The 12,171-nt window shown below is 44.8% G+C and overlaps 1 protein-coding gene across 5 annotated transcripts in view; it reads left to right on the plus strand.

Moving 5' to 3' along the window:
- LOC148659269 (semaphorin-4B-like) overlaps positions 1-11,947 on the plus strand; it is a 76,469-nt gene extending 64,522 nt beyond the window's left edge. For 4 of the 5 annotated variants that reach the window (XM_088641335.1, XM_088641333.1, XM_088641334.1 and 1 more), the window contains exons 9-15: positions 613-794; positions 3,049-3,199; positions 4,004-4,214; positions 4,688-4,803; positions 5,430-5,587; positions 6,377-6,468; positions 6,601-11,947. In XM_088641335.1, coding sequence (XP_088497461.1) covers positions 613-794; positions 3,049-3,199; positions 4,004-4,214; positions 4,688-4,803; positions 5,430-5,587; positions 6,377-6,468; positions 6,601-7,379 — 1,689 coding nt within the window. In that variant the 3' untranslated portion in view covers positions 7,380-11,947. The remainder of the gene's footprint in view (positions 1-612; positions 795-3,048; positions 3,200-4,003; positions 4,215-4,687; positions 4,804-5,429; positions 5,588-6,376; positions 6,469-6,600) is intronic. The other variant, XM_088641337.1, reaches the window with a different exon arrangement.
- Positions 11,948-12,171: the final 224 nt, after the last annotated feature.

The following is a 12,171-nucleotide window of genomic DNA, read 5'->3' on the forward strand; positions in this document are numbered from 1 at the left end:
AGGCTGTGTCTGGTCAGTACAGGGATGGAGACCTTAAAGCCAGCTAGGTAGGTGGCTGTTGTAAGAGGTGTTGGCGGACGAGTGATGTTCTTCCCTCTGGACCAGAATTTGTAAACCAGTGCCCCACGATTGGGGACATTATGCTGTGGGAGGTGCCATCTGTTTGAGGAGATGTTAAACCAAGGTCCTGATTTTTTTTAATCATTAAAAATCCCATAAGTATGTTAGTAGTAGCAGGGGTGCTGACCACAGTGTTCTGGTCCACTCATAGCTTGCACAGTCTCACCTAAGGTCCACCATAAATGAGCTAGTGAAGCACTTCTTCATGCACTGAGGCAGCTGGCACAGAATCACTGCTGTTTGTCACCCACATGGGTCTGCACTGCAGTGGCACTTGAAGTGGGTCCCCTCCAATAATGCAAAGCACCTTTGTAACCTTTGGGATGAAAAGGGCAAACAAAAGCAATTAATCAAATGTAAATGTAGCTCAAGGGCATCACTCCTGGTTTTTCTGTGGCACGACAGCGCCCCCTGCTGTTATTTGTGTGCAATAACTGTGTGTTCCTGACCTCCTCAGTCTGTTACTCACTTTCGCTCTCGGTCTCTCCTCAGGGGGACATGGGAGGGGAGCGTGTGCTGCAGAAGAAATGGACCACGTTCCTCAAGGCGCACCTCCTGTGCTCCCTCCCGGACGATGGCTTCCCTTTCAACGTCATCCAGGACATGTTTGTCCTGACGCCGGGCCGGCAGCACTGGAAGAACACCACCTTCTACGGCCTCTTCACCTCGCAGTGGTGAGCAGGGCCGTCGGAGGGTGGGTTTCTGTAGAGCTTTCTGTAGATTTCTGTAGACAGAGGCGCCACTTTATTCAGTGAAGTCACTTGACTGCAATAAGTGTTGATCCACGACCCAAAGGGAAATACATTTAAAACTGAGAACAGGAGGCACTTCTTTATGGAGGTCTGGAACAAACTACCCTGCCATATGGTTGAGGGTGATGCCCTGGTTTCTTTCAAGAAGCAGCTGGAGGAGATCCTCGCTCCGTTAGCTACTAACTACCAAACAGCCTGGAAGGGCTGAGTGTCCTCTTCTTGATAACTACCTTTCTGGTGTTACTATCAGAGCTTTTGTCATTCATCTCAGGAAACCAAAGGATTCACTCTAAAAGGACTAAAATCACCAACTGCAACCAAAATGCTGAAAGGCATATATGCAGCCACAGACGAGGAAATTGTTTATTGATGGGCTTTCCTGCCTGCCTTGAAGCAGACACGCGCTTCTTTGTTTTTCCGTGTCTGGGGGATCTTTACATTGAAATTTTTATTTACTGTTCAAAAATCCACTTGGCGGGGAGGTTATTGAACTCAAATAAAGGTTTTTGGAACTCTTTGATTTAAAGAAAAGGTGCCATTTGCTTTATTACAAAAAAGGCAGTTGTTTACGTCATGCTGACCTAACTACTGTACATCACTGATCGGGAGTTACTGTGTGTTCAGATCGTGTTCTCACGTAGATAGTAATCATTGCTCACTGCGCCTGTGAGGACTCCCCTCTCGCTCTCATACTGTTGCTGTCTTCTGTGCTGAACTCCACCGAAATGAGACTGGACACGGGGTGAGAGCAGACCTAAAACGCAGCTTTGGAACATCTAGAGTTCAATAATTTGTTTTAGAAACAAAAGCACCATTAGTTAACATCCGAGAGATGGCAAGACAGACAGGAAGCCGTTGAACCCTGGATCTCATCCAGCCATTCCTTGAAGCAGAAGCCCACCTTGTGAGGACCTCCTACATAACTAGCCTGCAGGGCTGCACACAAACACAGGCATTTCAGACTGAACGCTTTACTGCCAGTCTATAACAGAACATTAACGCTACCCCATCCTGCCAAGTCCCCACTGTGTGCGGTTCTGCCTTAATAAGGTGCCGTTGCAGTGAATCACATTAAGATGCATGAAAACGCCACACAGGAGGTAACTTATCATTCTCATCACCTTGAATGAAGGAGTGTTTGTGCAAGCAGCGCGCTGAAGTGTGGTTTCAGGGGCTGGCGGCTGAAAGGATTTGCCTGTGCACTTTTCCGTGAAAGCCGCAGGTGATTTGCATCTTGTCGTTCGGTGGTGAGGGATAGCAAGTCGATACCTGTCATTCATCTTGCATGCATTCTCAGAATGGGGGCAGTGTTATTTACCAGCTCCGAGTGCACAGGAATTCTCAGCCACACGGGGTAGGGTTTGGACAGGAGCAGTGGCAGCCAGCCATTTTGCTCACTGTGATCTCCAGTTCGCTGCTCTTAAGAAGACAAGGAAAACAAAGTGGATGGAAAAGAAACTGGACAGATTTTTTCATATAAATCTTTCTAAACTTTTAAGCATTTAAATAATGTAAACTAATTAGAAATTAGTAAGATTATTCGTTTACATTATTCACATTATTTCTGAACTATGTACTGTGCATCCCGGATGTATTCGGCTACCTTTATCTCTGAACCAAAAAATGCACACTGAAAGTTGAGTATTAGTCTTGTATGCTTGATGTTAATGTGGTACACAATTATTACTGAACATCTTAAAATTTTGGGGGGAACACACTTCAATAATTTGCATAGTAAAATGTTTAGATTAGACTATTCTGAATGCAATCCCAAAGCTATTAGCAACCTTGATGTGCTGTGCTCTAGTTTTTGAATGCTTTGCCAACTGATTTGAGCCTGCTTGCACCCTGATGAGTTGTCTGTAACACTGACCCCCATATCTTTCCAAAGAGCATGTTGTCCAGCTTCTCCCATTCGACATGATTTTTGTTTAGAGTGTGCATACTGGTAATTCCGTCACAACTCCTCAGGGTATAACCGATACCATCCTAACTAAAGAGCAAGTAGAATCACAAGCATATGGAGTGACCTGTGTGAAACCAGTCTTGCCACAGATGTGGTACTGGTGTGTGCGGATTGTGGCCGCGCCGTCTGGATGCGGTCGGCCGCAGGCCTCCCCCGGGGCCCGGTGTGCTCAGAGCTGTGGCATGAGCCCCGTGTGTGCTGCTCCCGCAGGTACAGAGGTGCATCGGGGAGCTCGGCGGTGTGCGCCTTCTCCATGGAACAGGTGGAGCGCGCCTTCAACGGGCGCTACCGTGAGGTGAACCGGGAGACCCAGCAGTGGTACACCTACAACCACCCTGTGCCCGAGCCGCGACCTGGAGCGGTGAGTGCTGTACCGGTCCCGCCAGGGCTTGGCCAAACGCATTTATTACCCAGCACATGGGAAATCATGATGGACGCGGAGATCCCACACAGGGAGATTGTACTTTATATCCAACACACAGACCTAATCTGAAACAACTCAACCCCAGCACCACTGTGTCCCTTTATACACCCGCTAGTCTAAATTACTGTCCTGCCAGAATGGGGCTCTCAGCTCACTTATTAATCCGTTAATTCACTACGTGTGAACCTGTGCACAAAATATAGAGGCCTTAACGCCCCCTACTGGCAGGTCAGCTGAAACCTAAACAACGAAGCACTGCTTACATTTAGTTCCTAAAAAAGACTATGTTTAATTATTTTCCATCTTTTTCATAGAAGCAACCTGTTAAAATGTTTTACTTAGTAGTGGAAGAATTGAGCTAAAAAATAAAAAGTAGTTGATCTAATTCATTTAACTGCAAAAATGAACAGAGAAGATAATCTTAAAATATTTGTACTAAGTCCTGCTGAACCGACAGTATTACTGTTTTTTTCACAAGGATTGACCACAACTTTCCCCGTCACGTATGAACATCCCTCCCAATGTCTGTAGATACCTATACTAGCAGATTGCACTCAACACCATTGGCTTAATGATTATTCAGTCTATTTCCCAGAAGAAGTGATGATTATCAGGAACTTCTAAGAAAACAAAGTCTTATCACTGTGTTCTAAAAAATTCAAAACAGACTAAAGCAATACATTGCCCTGCTTTTTATGTAGTACACTGTGTTTTTAAACACATCCTGTCTGTCTTCAACAGTGCATCACGAATGCAGCGAGGCAGATGAACATACATTCCTCACTTCACATGCCTGACAAGGTTCTGAACTTTGTGAAGGATCATTTCCTGATGGACAGTGTGATCCGCAGTCAGCCTATTCTCCTGAAGCGCAATGTGAGATACACTCAGATTGCCGTGCACAGAGTTCAGGCCATTTCCAGAACCTACGATGTCCTCTTCATGGGTACAGGTATGTGCTTGTCGTTAAACAGAAATAACATCCAAGTAAAAGATCTGTTATTTCAGTTAAAGACTTTCACCTTGTCACTATCCAGCTGTAACCGGTGGTGTACAAGTGGTCACTGCAGTAAGGTCATCATTAGTCAGTCAAGGTCTTCACAGATTTCAAAGAAGATTAGATGCCAATGATTGGTTTCGGTGACTGCAAGCTTGCGGTGACATCAGTGCTGCTCGTCCAATCAGCGCTTTCTCTCCTGTAAGGAGCTGTGGAATGTGCTTTGTATTGGCAGCTGGTTCCTTATCTGTTGTCCCCGGGCAAAGCAAATGGTGTGACAAAAATAAAGCAGAGTCTTAAACAACAATCATTTGAAAGTTGGATGGAAATGCACCGAACAGTAATTGGCGATTTCAAACATTTAGAAAAAGTGAAAAAGAGACCCCAAAATCCAAAGAAATGACTGTAATTTCCTTTGTCCTTGACAGATGATGGAAAACTTCACAAAGCAATTAACACTGACCACAGGATGTACATCATTGAAGAGATCTCTCTCTTTGCTGAGCCCCAGCCTGTGCAAAACATCATTCTGGACTTAGAAAAGGTAGGGGAGCTTTTAAATTCATAGCTTAAAGCAAGATATTTGTAGTGCAGATTGTGTCACTTGGAATTCAAATCAGTTGAGACAAATCCCTTTGAGAGGGAACCAGAAGGAATGTTTTTCCAGGTATGGGATTATTTGGACCCTAGATTGTTGGAATATTCCAGATTATCTACTTTCCAGATTTGCCGTCAGGTAGAACTTAAATACCTCTTTATATTCTATTTTGTTCTGCGCAGAATCCGAACTTTGTTCCACTATAACATTTATCATTTTTATATAATGTTGAACTTTAATTTGAGAATAGTCTCAATTAGATGATTAGGAACCATAAAGTTACTCAGAATCTATACTTTACATATGCATCCCACCATGGTTATTATACAGGCAATTCTAGTTTCCTGTAGTTTGCTTATGGTCAAGAGAAGCAGCAGTAAATAGTAGATAAGCCTACAGATATGCAGCAAGACAGAATGCTTTATAAGACATTTCAAGGCATAATAGATATGTAAGATAAGTATGGGAAAAAAGAAGTACCATGTACTACACATGTGAGGGGAGATCTGTGCTGGAGTTACTGCGGTCTTAACAGTAGAGTCTAAGGTTGCCTGGGCCTGTTGTCCCCTCAGGGCGTCCTGTTTGTGTCCTCTCACTCGGGGCTGGTGGAGGTCCCTGTAGCAAACTGCAGTAACTACCAGAGCTGTGGAGAGTGCATCCTGTCCAGAGATCCGTACTGCGCCTGGAGCGGGAGGCATTGCCGAGATGTCAGGCAGGCTTCACCAGACCGGTGAGTCAAATCAGCTGGGTCCAGCACTGCAGTCAAACTCTCTGAGCGTACTGAGCCACAGAGAGGCAACTTCAAGACTTGCTGTCAGTGCTGGTTTTCCTCAAACCTCTAAAGTATTTAATTGAAACAGTTATGTGGGTCAGAAGTCACTTCCGCCCCTTTTCAGGTGTTTAAAGAGTTGGTAATCTAAGACACTAAAACCTGCAAGACACCTGATGAGTGGTGCTGCCCGTCCCAGTTGGGCGGTGATCAGCCATGGGCAAGTGCACCACAGCAAGTTGCAGAGCTTATTTCACTATGCCAGGGTTTTGTACCAAGCGCCGATGAAAATAAGACCGTTGGTGAGGAAACATCTGCTTGGTGAGGAAACATTGTGCTGCATCAGGCACTGTAATTGTGGTTGATCTTCATGAAGTGTCCACCAAACTTCACAGATAGCAGAATATAGTTGTCCTTTCCTGTGCCTTATCACGTATTTCACTTCTACATCTTCACCTTGTATTGACACATGACAAACAGTAGATTTAAAATCTGCCCAAAGAAGACAAACCTTTTCTATATAGGGGGGTATATGGAGGCAGGGGGCATTTTCCTTTTGGGCTCGTGAGGACCAGCGCTGAGTAGAAAGTGGCAAACATAAGTCACAAGAACAATGGACCTTGTAGTCCAGAGCCCAGAACCCTAACTACCCCTCCACACTGAGCAGCACAACATGAGTGAGGAGTCAGTGCTGTGGCTTCTGCTCAGTTCTCTGAGAGACTAACCTTTGCCACCCTGTTGCGTTTTCAGATTGTGGAAGCAGGACGTTGAGGAAGCCAACACTTCGGCCGCCTGTAGCATTGCACTGCCTGGCCCGCGGTCTTTCAATCCATCAGGCAAGAGTAAGAGCCTCCTATCGCCCTTACAGCACACACGCGTTTCACATGATGTTAAACAAAATGAAAGCACCAATCTACGCGTTAACTAAAACAATGTAAGAATCATGAACTAATTTTTCCTTTCACTCTGGCTAGCAGGTGGGTTTGAGTGCCAGGCTTTCGTTTTACCGGCCAACACCTTCAAAGTCCTCCCCTGCAAGCTGCATTCGAACCTGGCCCAGCGGCGCTGGGTGTACAGTGACAGTGCCAGCCAGTTCGTGTACGCCAGTCCGGACGGGGGCCTGGTGGTGGTGGCGCAGGCAGACATGCCGGAGACGTACGAGTGCTGGTCATTGGAGGAGGGCTTCCGGCAGCTGGTGGCTAACTATTGCGTGAGAGCAGAGAAGCTCCCGGATACAACCACCACCACCGCCTCTACTGCCCGGTCCAGGACGCCCCGGGTCCAGGTGGATGGGTCCCTTATCCTCCCTGGGGAGAGCCGGTCTCCCCAGCTCAGCCCTAAGACCTACTGGAATGAGCTGCTCATTGTCTGCGCCCTCCTGGGCTTCTCCTTCCTCGTCTTCTCCCTGTTCGTGGTCTACCGCAACCGGGATCACATGAAGTCCGTGCTGAAGCAGGGCGAGTGTCCCAACATGCAGCAGAAGAAGCCCAGGATGGGGGGGAAGCCGGCGGAGAGCCTCCCGCTCAACGGGAGCGCCGTGCCGGCGTCCACGTCTGACCACAAGGGCTACCAGACCCTCAATGACAACTACATCTGCAGCACGCCCACGCACGAGTCCCCCGACCACGGCAAGGGCTTCACGGAGTCGGAGAAACGGCCGCTGGACTTCAAGGAGAGCCACGTGGAGATCTCACCCACCTGCCCCCGCCCCAGAGTCCGGCTGGGGTCTGAAATCAAAGACTCCATCGTGTGAGGCATCTGTGAATGGGACAGGACTTGTGCTTAGCATTGTCCTCCTTCCAATCCACAGTCCAACAAGGGGAGCGCTGGCACCACATCACAAACGGGGCCTTTCATTTGTCAGTCCTCTTGCCCCGGCCTTTTATTTTCACTGATTCCATCTTGGTTTCCATGGGGGGTGAAGTCTGAGGCTCATTTCTTTTTCTGAACTAAACGTCACCCAGATGACAATGACTTGTTTTGCAAGAAGCGAGAGCATGTCTGGCTTGGCCGACAGAAGAAAAGGTAAAATCTCCTCAAGAACTTTTACAGAAAGCAATCTTCCAAGTGAAGCGACAAAGGGGAGCAAATTCCTTTACTTTTTATCTTTGTGACAGTGTGGTGCGATGTTGTTAGGCAAACAGAGACTGTACCTGCAGCAGCCATTTTGCTCCATCCACTGTGGAATCAATCAGTCTCTGACTGCTCTGTAAGCATTAAGGTCTTTTTAGACTAATTGCTCCGTCCCCATGTTCTCAACATATCACCGCAACAAAAAATCACTTCCAGACCTGGCCGCAATGAGCCACACTTGAACTACACCTTTTGCTTGAACAGATCACCCCATTCTGGTAGGATACTGCAAAACTGAGAACAAGTTCAACTTCAGTGGTTTCTAAACTTCCAAATGATATAGAATTTGCGCAGCAGAATTAGCATGTCTTTCATCCTTTTCCCCAACCAACAAAAAGGGAGTCCATCTCCGCTTAAGACTCTCCTGCATCCCTCTGAGCTCGGGGAGGGTGAAGCTGAGATTGTGGCAAGATGGGGAAAAAACAAAAGTTGTGCCTACTTCCAAATGGAGAAAAACGAAGAGTGTTTTTTCCGAGAAACTCAGTATTCTCAGCGGAGGTGCTAACACCTTCTCTCTCGAAGCCTGCTGACGTTATCCAGCACAAACACAAGAGGGAGGAGTAAGAGTAGAACAGCCAAGGACGGGGAGGGTGTGCAGCGTGTTTTGACCACAAACCCAGACCAAACACAGAAGCCTGCCGCCATCTTCTCAAAAGACAGAACCAACAGAGCATTAAATGCACACTATGCAAAAAAGCGGTTTCTTACCTGTGAGGAAATACAAGGGTTATATCTATGGAATTGAAAGAGCATCTAGCATAGGATCCAGGTGTTGAATGGGCTACCTTACTGGGCTTCATTATGCTCTCTAAGTATTAATCCCCAGAGACATTCATGAGAAACAAAACAATGTATGCAATTAAGCTTTAGTCATTTTGGAATTAAAGAAGCACAGATAATAATCTTACTTAATATCTTTGGACCACATTATTACACACCGGTGTCAAGCTTGAGCGTTAAGTGAGCTTGGAAAAAGCACAGGATTCCTAGCAGAAATGCCAAGTGACCCTAATGGGAGTGTTCTCTCCCATCACAATGGAAAAGGACTTAGGGTTGGGAAGGGAAGTCTCAGCACGGTGGCAGTGTTCACTTGGATTGTGACAAACCCAGGCAGCAAAATGGAAAATAACATCATCTTAATGTTTGTAACACAACCAAAATTATTGTACGCTGTGCCAAAAAATGACTTGCGTGTTGTTGTTTTTTTTTTTTACATTTTGTTGTTTTTGTGAATTCTGACATTTCTCACCATCAGCGCAGCTGATCTGATCTGCCTTTCTTTTGTGTAACTTAACTATCATTGAATGACAACTATGAAATGTACTTTATACGCAACAGGTATTTCAAGTTCACAATGTAGCTGCTTTTAAGAATGTGAAAGCCCTCATCTCTTTCTCCATTTTCTTTGGAGTTGTCTCAGAGATGTTCAACACTGCCTTGGACTAGATTTGTGAAGATGTGACAACAAAAGAGCTCATGTAATTGACTTTCAAACAGCCAGAGTTACAAAACTCTCTTTAGAGCACTAACTTGGTGAGAGATGGGTTCAAAGGAAACCATTGAAATACTTTGGACACTTAAGATTTTCAACTAAACAGTCCTTTAGACCTACTCAATAAAAAGCTAGGTGTTTTCAGCATATGGTAGGTGCTTGTTGCACATTCCTGGAAATTGAAAGCAGAAAAAGACAACAAGAAGAGCAGAGAAATTAAAAGAGAGTGGGACTGCTATGATATATTTGATAGATTGCTGGTTTTTGACTATGGTCATGACAATGCATTTTTGATCAGTAAATGACTTGGGTATGTTGCAGAACCACTAATCCCTGACATTGTATTGTTATTGCAATTTGAAACGTGTTTCCCACCAATTTGTCTTTCGTGTGTAATGCAGTGTGAGGCTCCTCCACTACATCTCACAGATTTTGAGACAAGCATATGTTGTGAAATGTAATTACTCCAAAGTACACCAATACTATTCGTATTGTACGTAATACCTTTCCATCTAGAAATTTACTGAAGGGTGTTAATTTCAAGAACGATGACAAAGTACAGTAGCTGAGCAATGAGCATACTGCATTACTAACAATTAAGAGCGGTCACATGTATATATGTACATTTGTATTGTATTTGAGAGAACCGATGCAAAATGTGTTGTTGTAGAAACTTGTGGAACTAGAAACTACACATTGCTGCTTTTTTTCACAACACTTTATTTTTGCACAATATACTGTACAAGCCTTAGTTTGGAGTGGGGGTGTTTGTTGTAGATTCTGTAAGATGTTCTGGACAATACTTTGTGAAATGCCTGTAAGAAATATGTTGTTAATCAGTGTCGTGTTGCTGAGAAAGTCAATTATTTGCTTCCAGCCTAAAGTCTTTCTTAAATTATCTGGAGCTTCAGAGAAGAGTGAATTCACAGGCACATCAGCAAAGCTGGAACAAGTCAGAAGCAACCAGTAGCACTTGTCACGAACTCTCTAACCAGGAAGTTAAATAGCACTTTGGCATTTCAATCCCTGCTGTCCTCCAAGGGGCAACAGTGGGGGCCCATAGTGGGAAACTAAATTGTTTGTTCTTTCTAAGTCTTATAGTTCCATAAGAAGGGGTAAAGATCAAGTGATATTCTTGTGTACTGAGGTGGTGGTAATCTTGTAATATATAACCCAGAGACCAAGATGGTCCAGTTAAGAAAAGGACTGTTAGCATCTGGTTCCTAGTTTAACTCCCAGCTTTGTCACTGACTTCATACTCCGTCCCAGAAATAAAGAAATAAAATAGAGGTCTTGTTGTAATTGGCTCTATAGTTGTTCACCTCCTTATCTCTGTAACTCAACTTGTGACTTTTTATTAACTTATTACTGCAAAAGTGCTACTGGTTGATCTAAGAAATGAACAAACAAGAACACAGCTGGAGCTCTGCATGTGATACCCTGAACCTAAATACCAGACAAATGGAGTTGCATTATGACATACCAAAAAAGGACTGCATTTATTTGTAAAAATTAGAATTCTCAATGTCCTTCTTTGTAAAACCTTTGAACCACTGAGCACAAAATAAATGAAAGATTTTATATATATGTGTGCAGATTATGAATTGGTTGACTGTTATGTCAGCCAAGACCTGATGCATTGGTATCTGCTGAAAGCCTTCCAGAATACTGGCTCTGAGGAGGCAGCAGTTGAACCTTAACAGAGGGGACCCCCACATGGCTCGGACAGTAGAGGCACTGACTCGGTGTGCAGGCTGAGCTCTATAGTCCTGCTTCATGAGTGGTTCATAGCCAGCTGTGACCTTCATTCGCCAAGCAGCAGCTCAGAGCTGGTTCAGCACCATCAGATGGGAATTGTAAGCCAGGGCTCCCTTGGTAAACAGGCAACCTGTGACTTCTCAGGTGACTGCGGACTTACGGAGGCCTCTCCTTCAGTTCCTGCTGACCCTGCTGTATGTAGCTTGTAGCATGTCTAAGGGGGGACTCGCCTAGTGGGAACAGCGGCCTTCACTGGGTAATGACCAGTTTATTGTAATAACACAATTGGTCATTCAAAGTGGGATGGGCACATGATTAAAAAAAACCCACACAACATTTCTATTTTATTTTTCAAAAACAAAACCTCATTAAAGAAGAGGAAATTCAGAAGACGGCATCAGGCTTTTTTGATGCTACATAGAGTGGTCCACCCAAGCAGGACCAGGGTCTGGCTTTCAAGCAAAGAAATACCCACGGTTATACTTTTACAGTGCGTGAAAGGGCAGCACCTTCAGACTCTTGCCTGACCTGCGTTCCTCAAAGGCAATGGGGAGTGACCTGCTGTTCTCTGTCCCCTGACCACTTGGTCCTGGTGGGCAAAGGGGTCTGGAGTATCAGAACGAAGTGGGTCTGCAGGCAGGACTCTAGTTACAAACCAATGGGGGTTTTTAACAGGAAAGCACTCCAGCAGAGCCGCCTCGTCACCCCAATGCAGCACGCTTCCTGGATCCACTGTTAAGAACTTCAGCTGTCTTGCCACAAAGCCACTATGTCCAGCTGTTTTTGTAAAGTGGCCTGTGCTGTACAAACACATTGTGAATTATGTATGTTTTTTTATATTACCGTTGCTAACTATTATTGTTAAAGTTATTGGCATATTGTAAATAGATAAATGCACTTTATTTTAATTTTTGTAATAAAAAATGAAAGAAACTGTTTGGAAGCTGTTATGTTAGTTCTATTCTTTTGTCACAATATTTGTTTTCCCTACCGGTAGTGGTAAGAAAACTAAATTTTAAAGTGGTGATTCCTGTTGAGTGGGATTTGCAATGTAATTTTAGACAAAGGCCTGACTGTGTAATCATACACTCTGAACCAGGAATATTCCTGAACTCGGTCTGCTAGAATATCCCAGAATGCCAGAGGCCGCTATCTCCAGAAA

The sequence above is a fragment of the Lepisosteus platostomus genome, chromosome 7 (assembly GCF_059453375.1).
Source record: "Lepisosteus platostomus isolate fLepPlt1 chromosome 7, fLepPlt1.hap1, whole genome shotgun sequence".
NCBI classification, from domain to species: domain Eukaryota; kingdom Metazoa; phylum Chordata; class Actinopteri; order Semionotiformes; family Lepisosteidae; genus Lepisosteus; species Lepisosteus platostomus.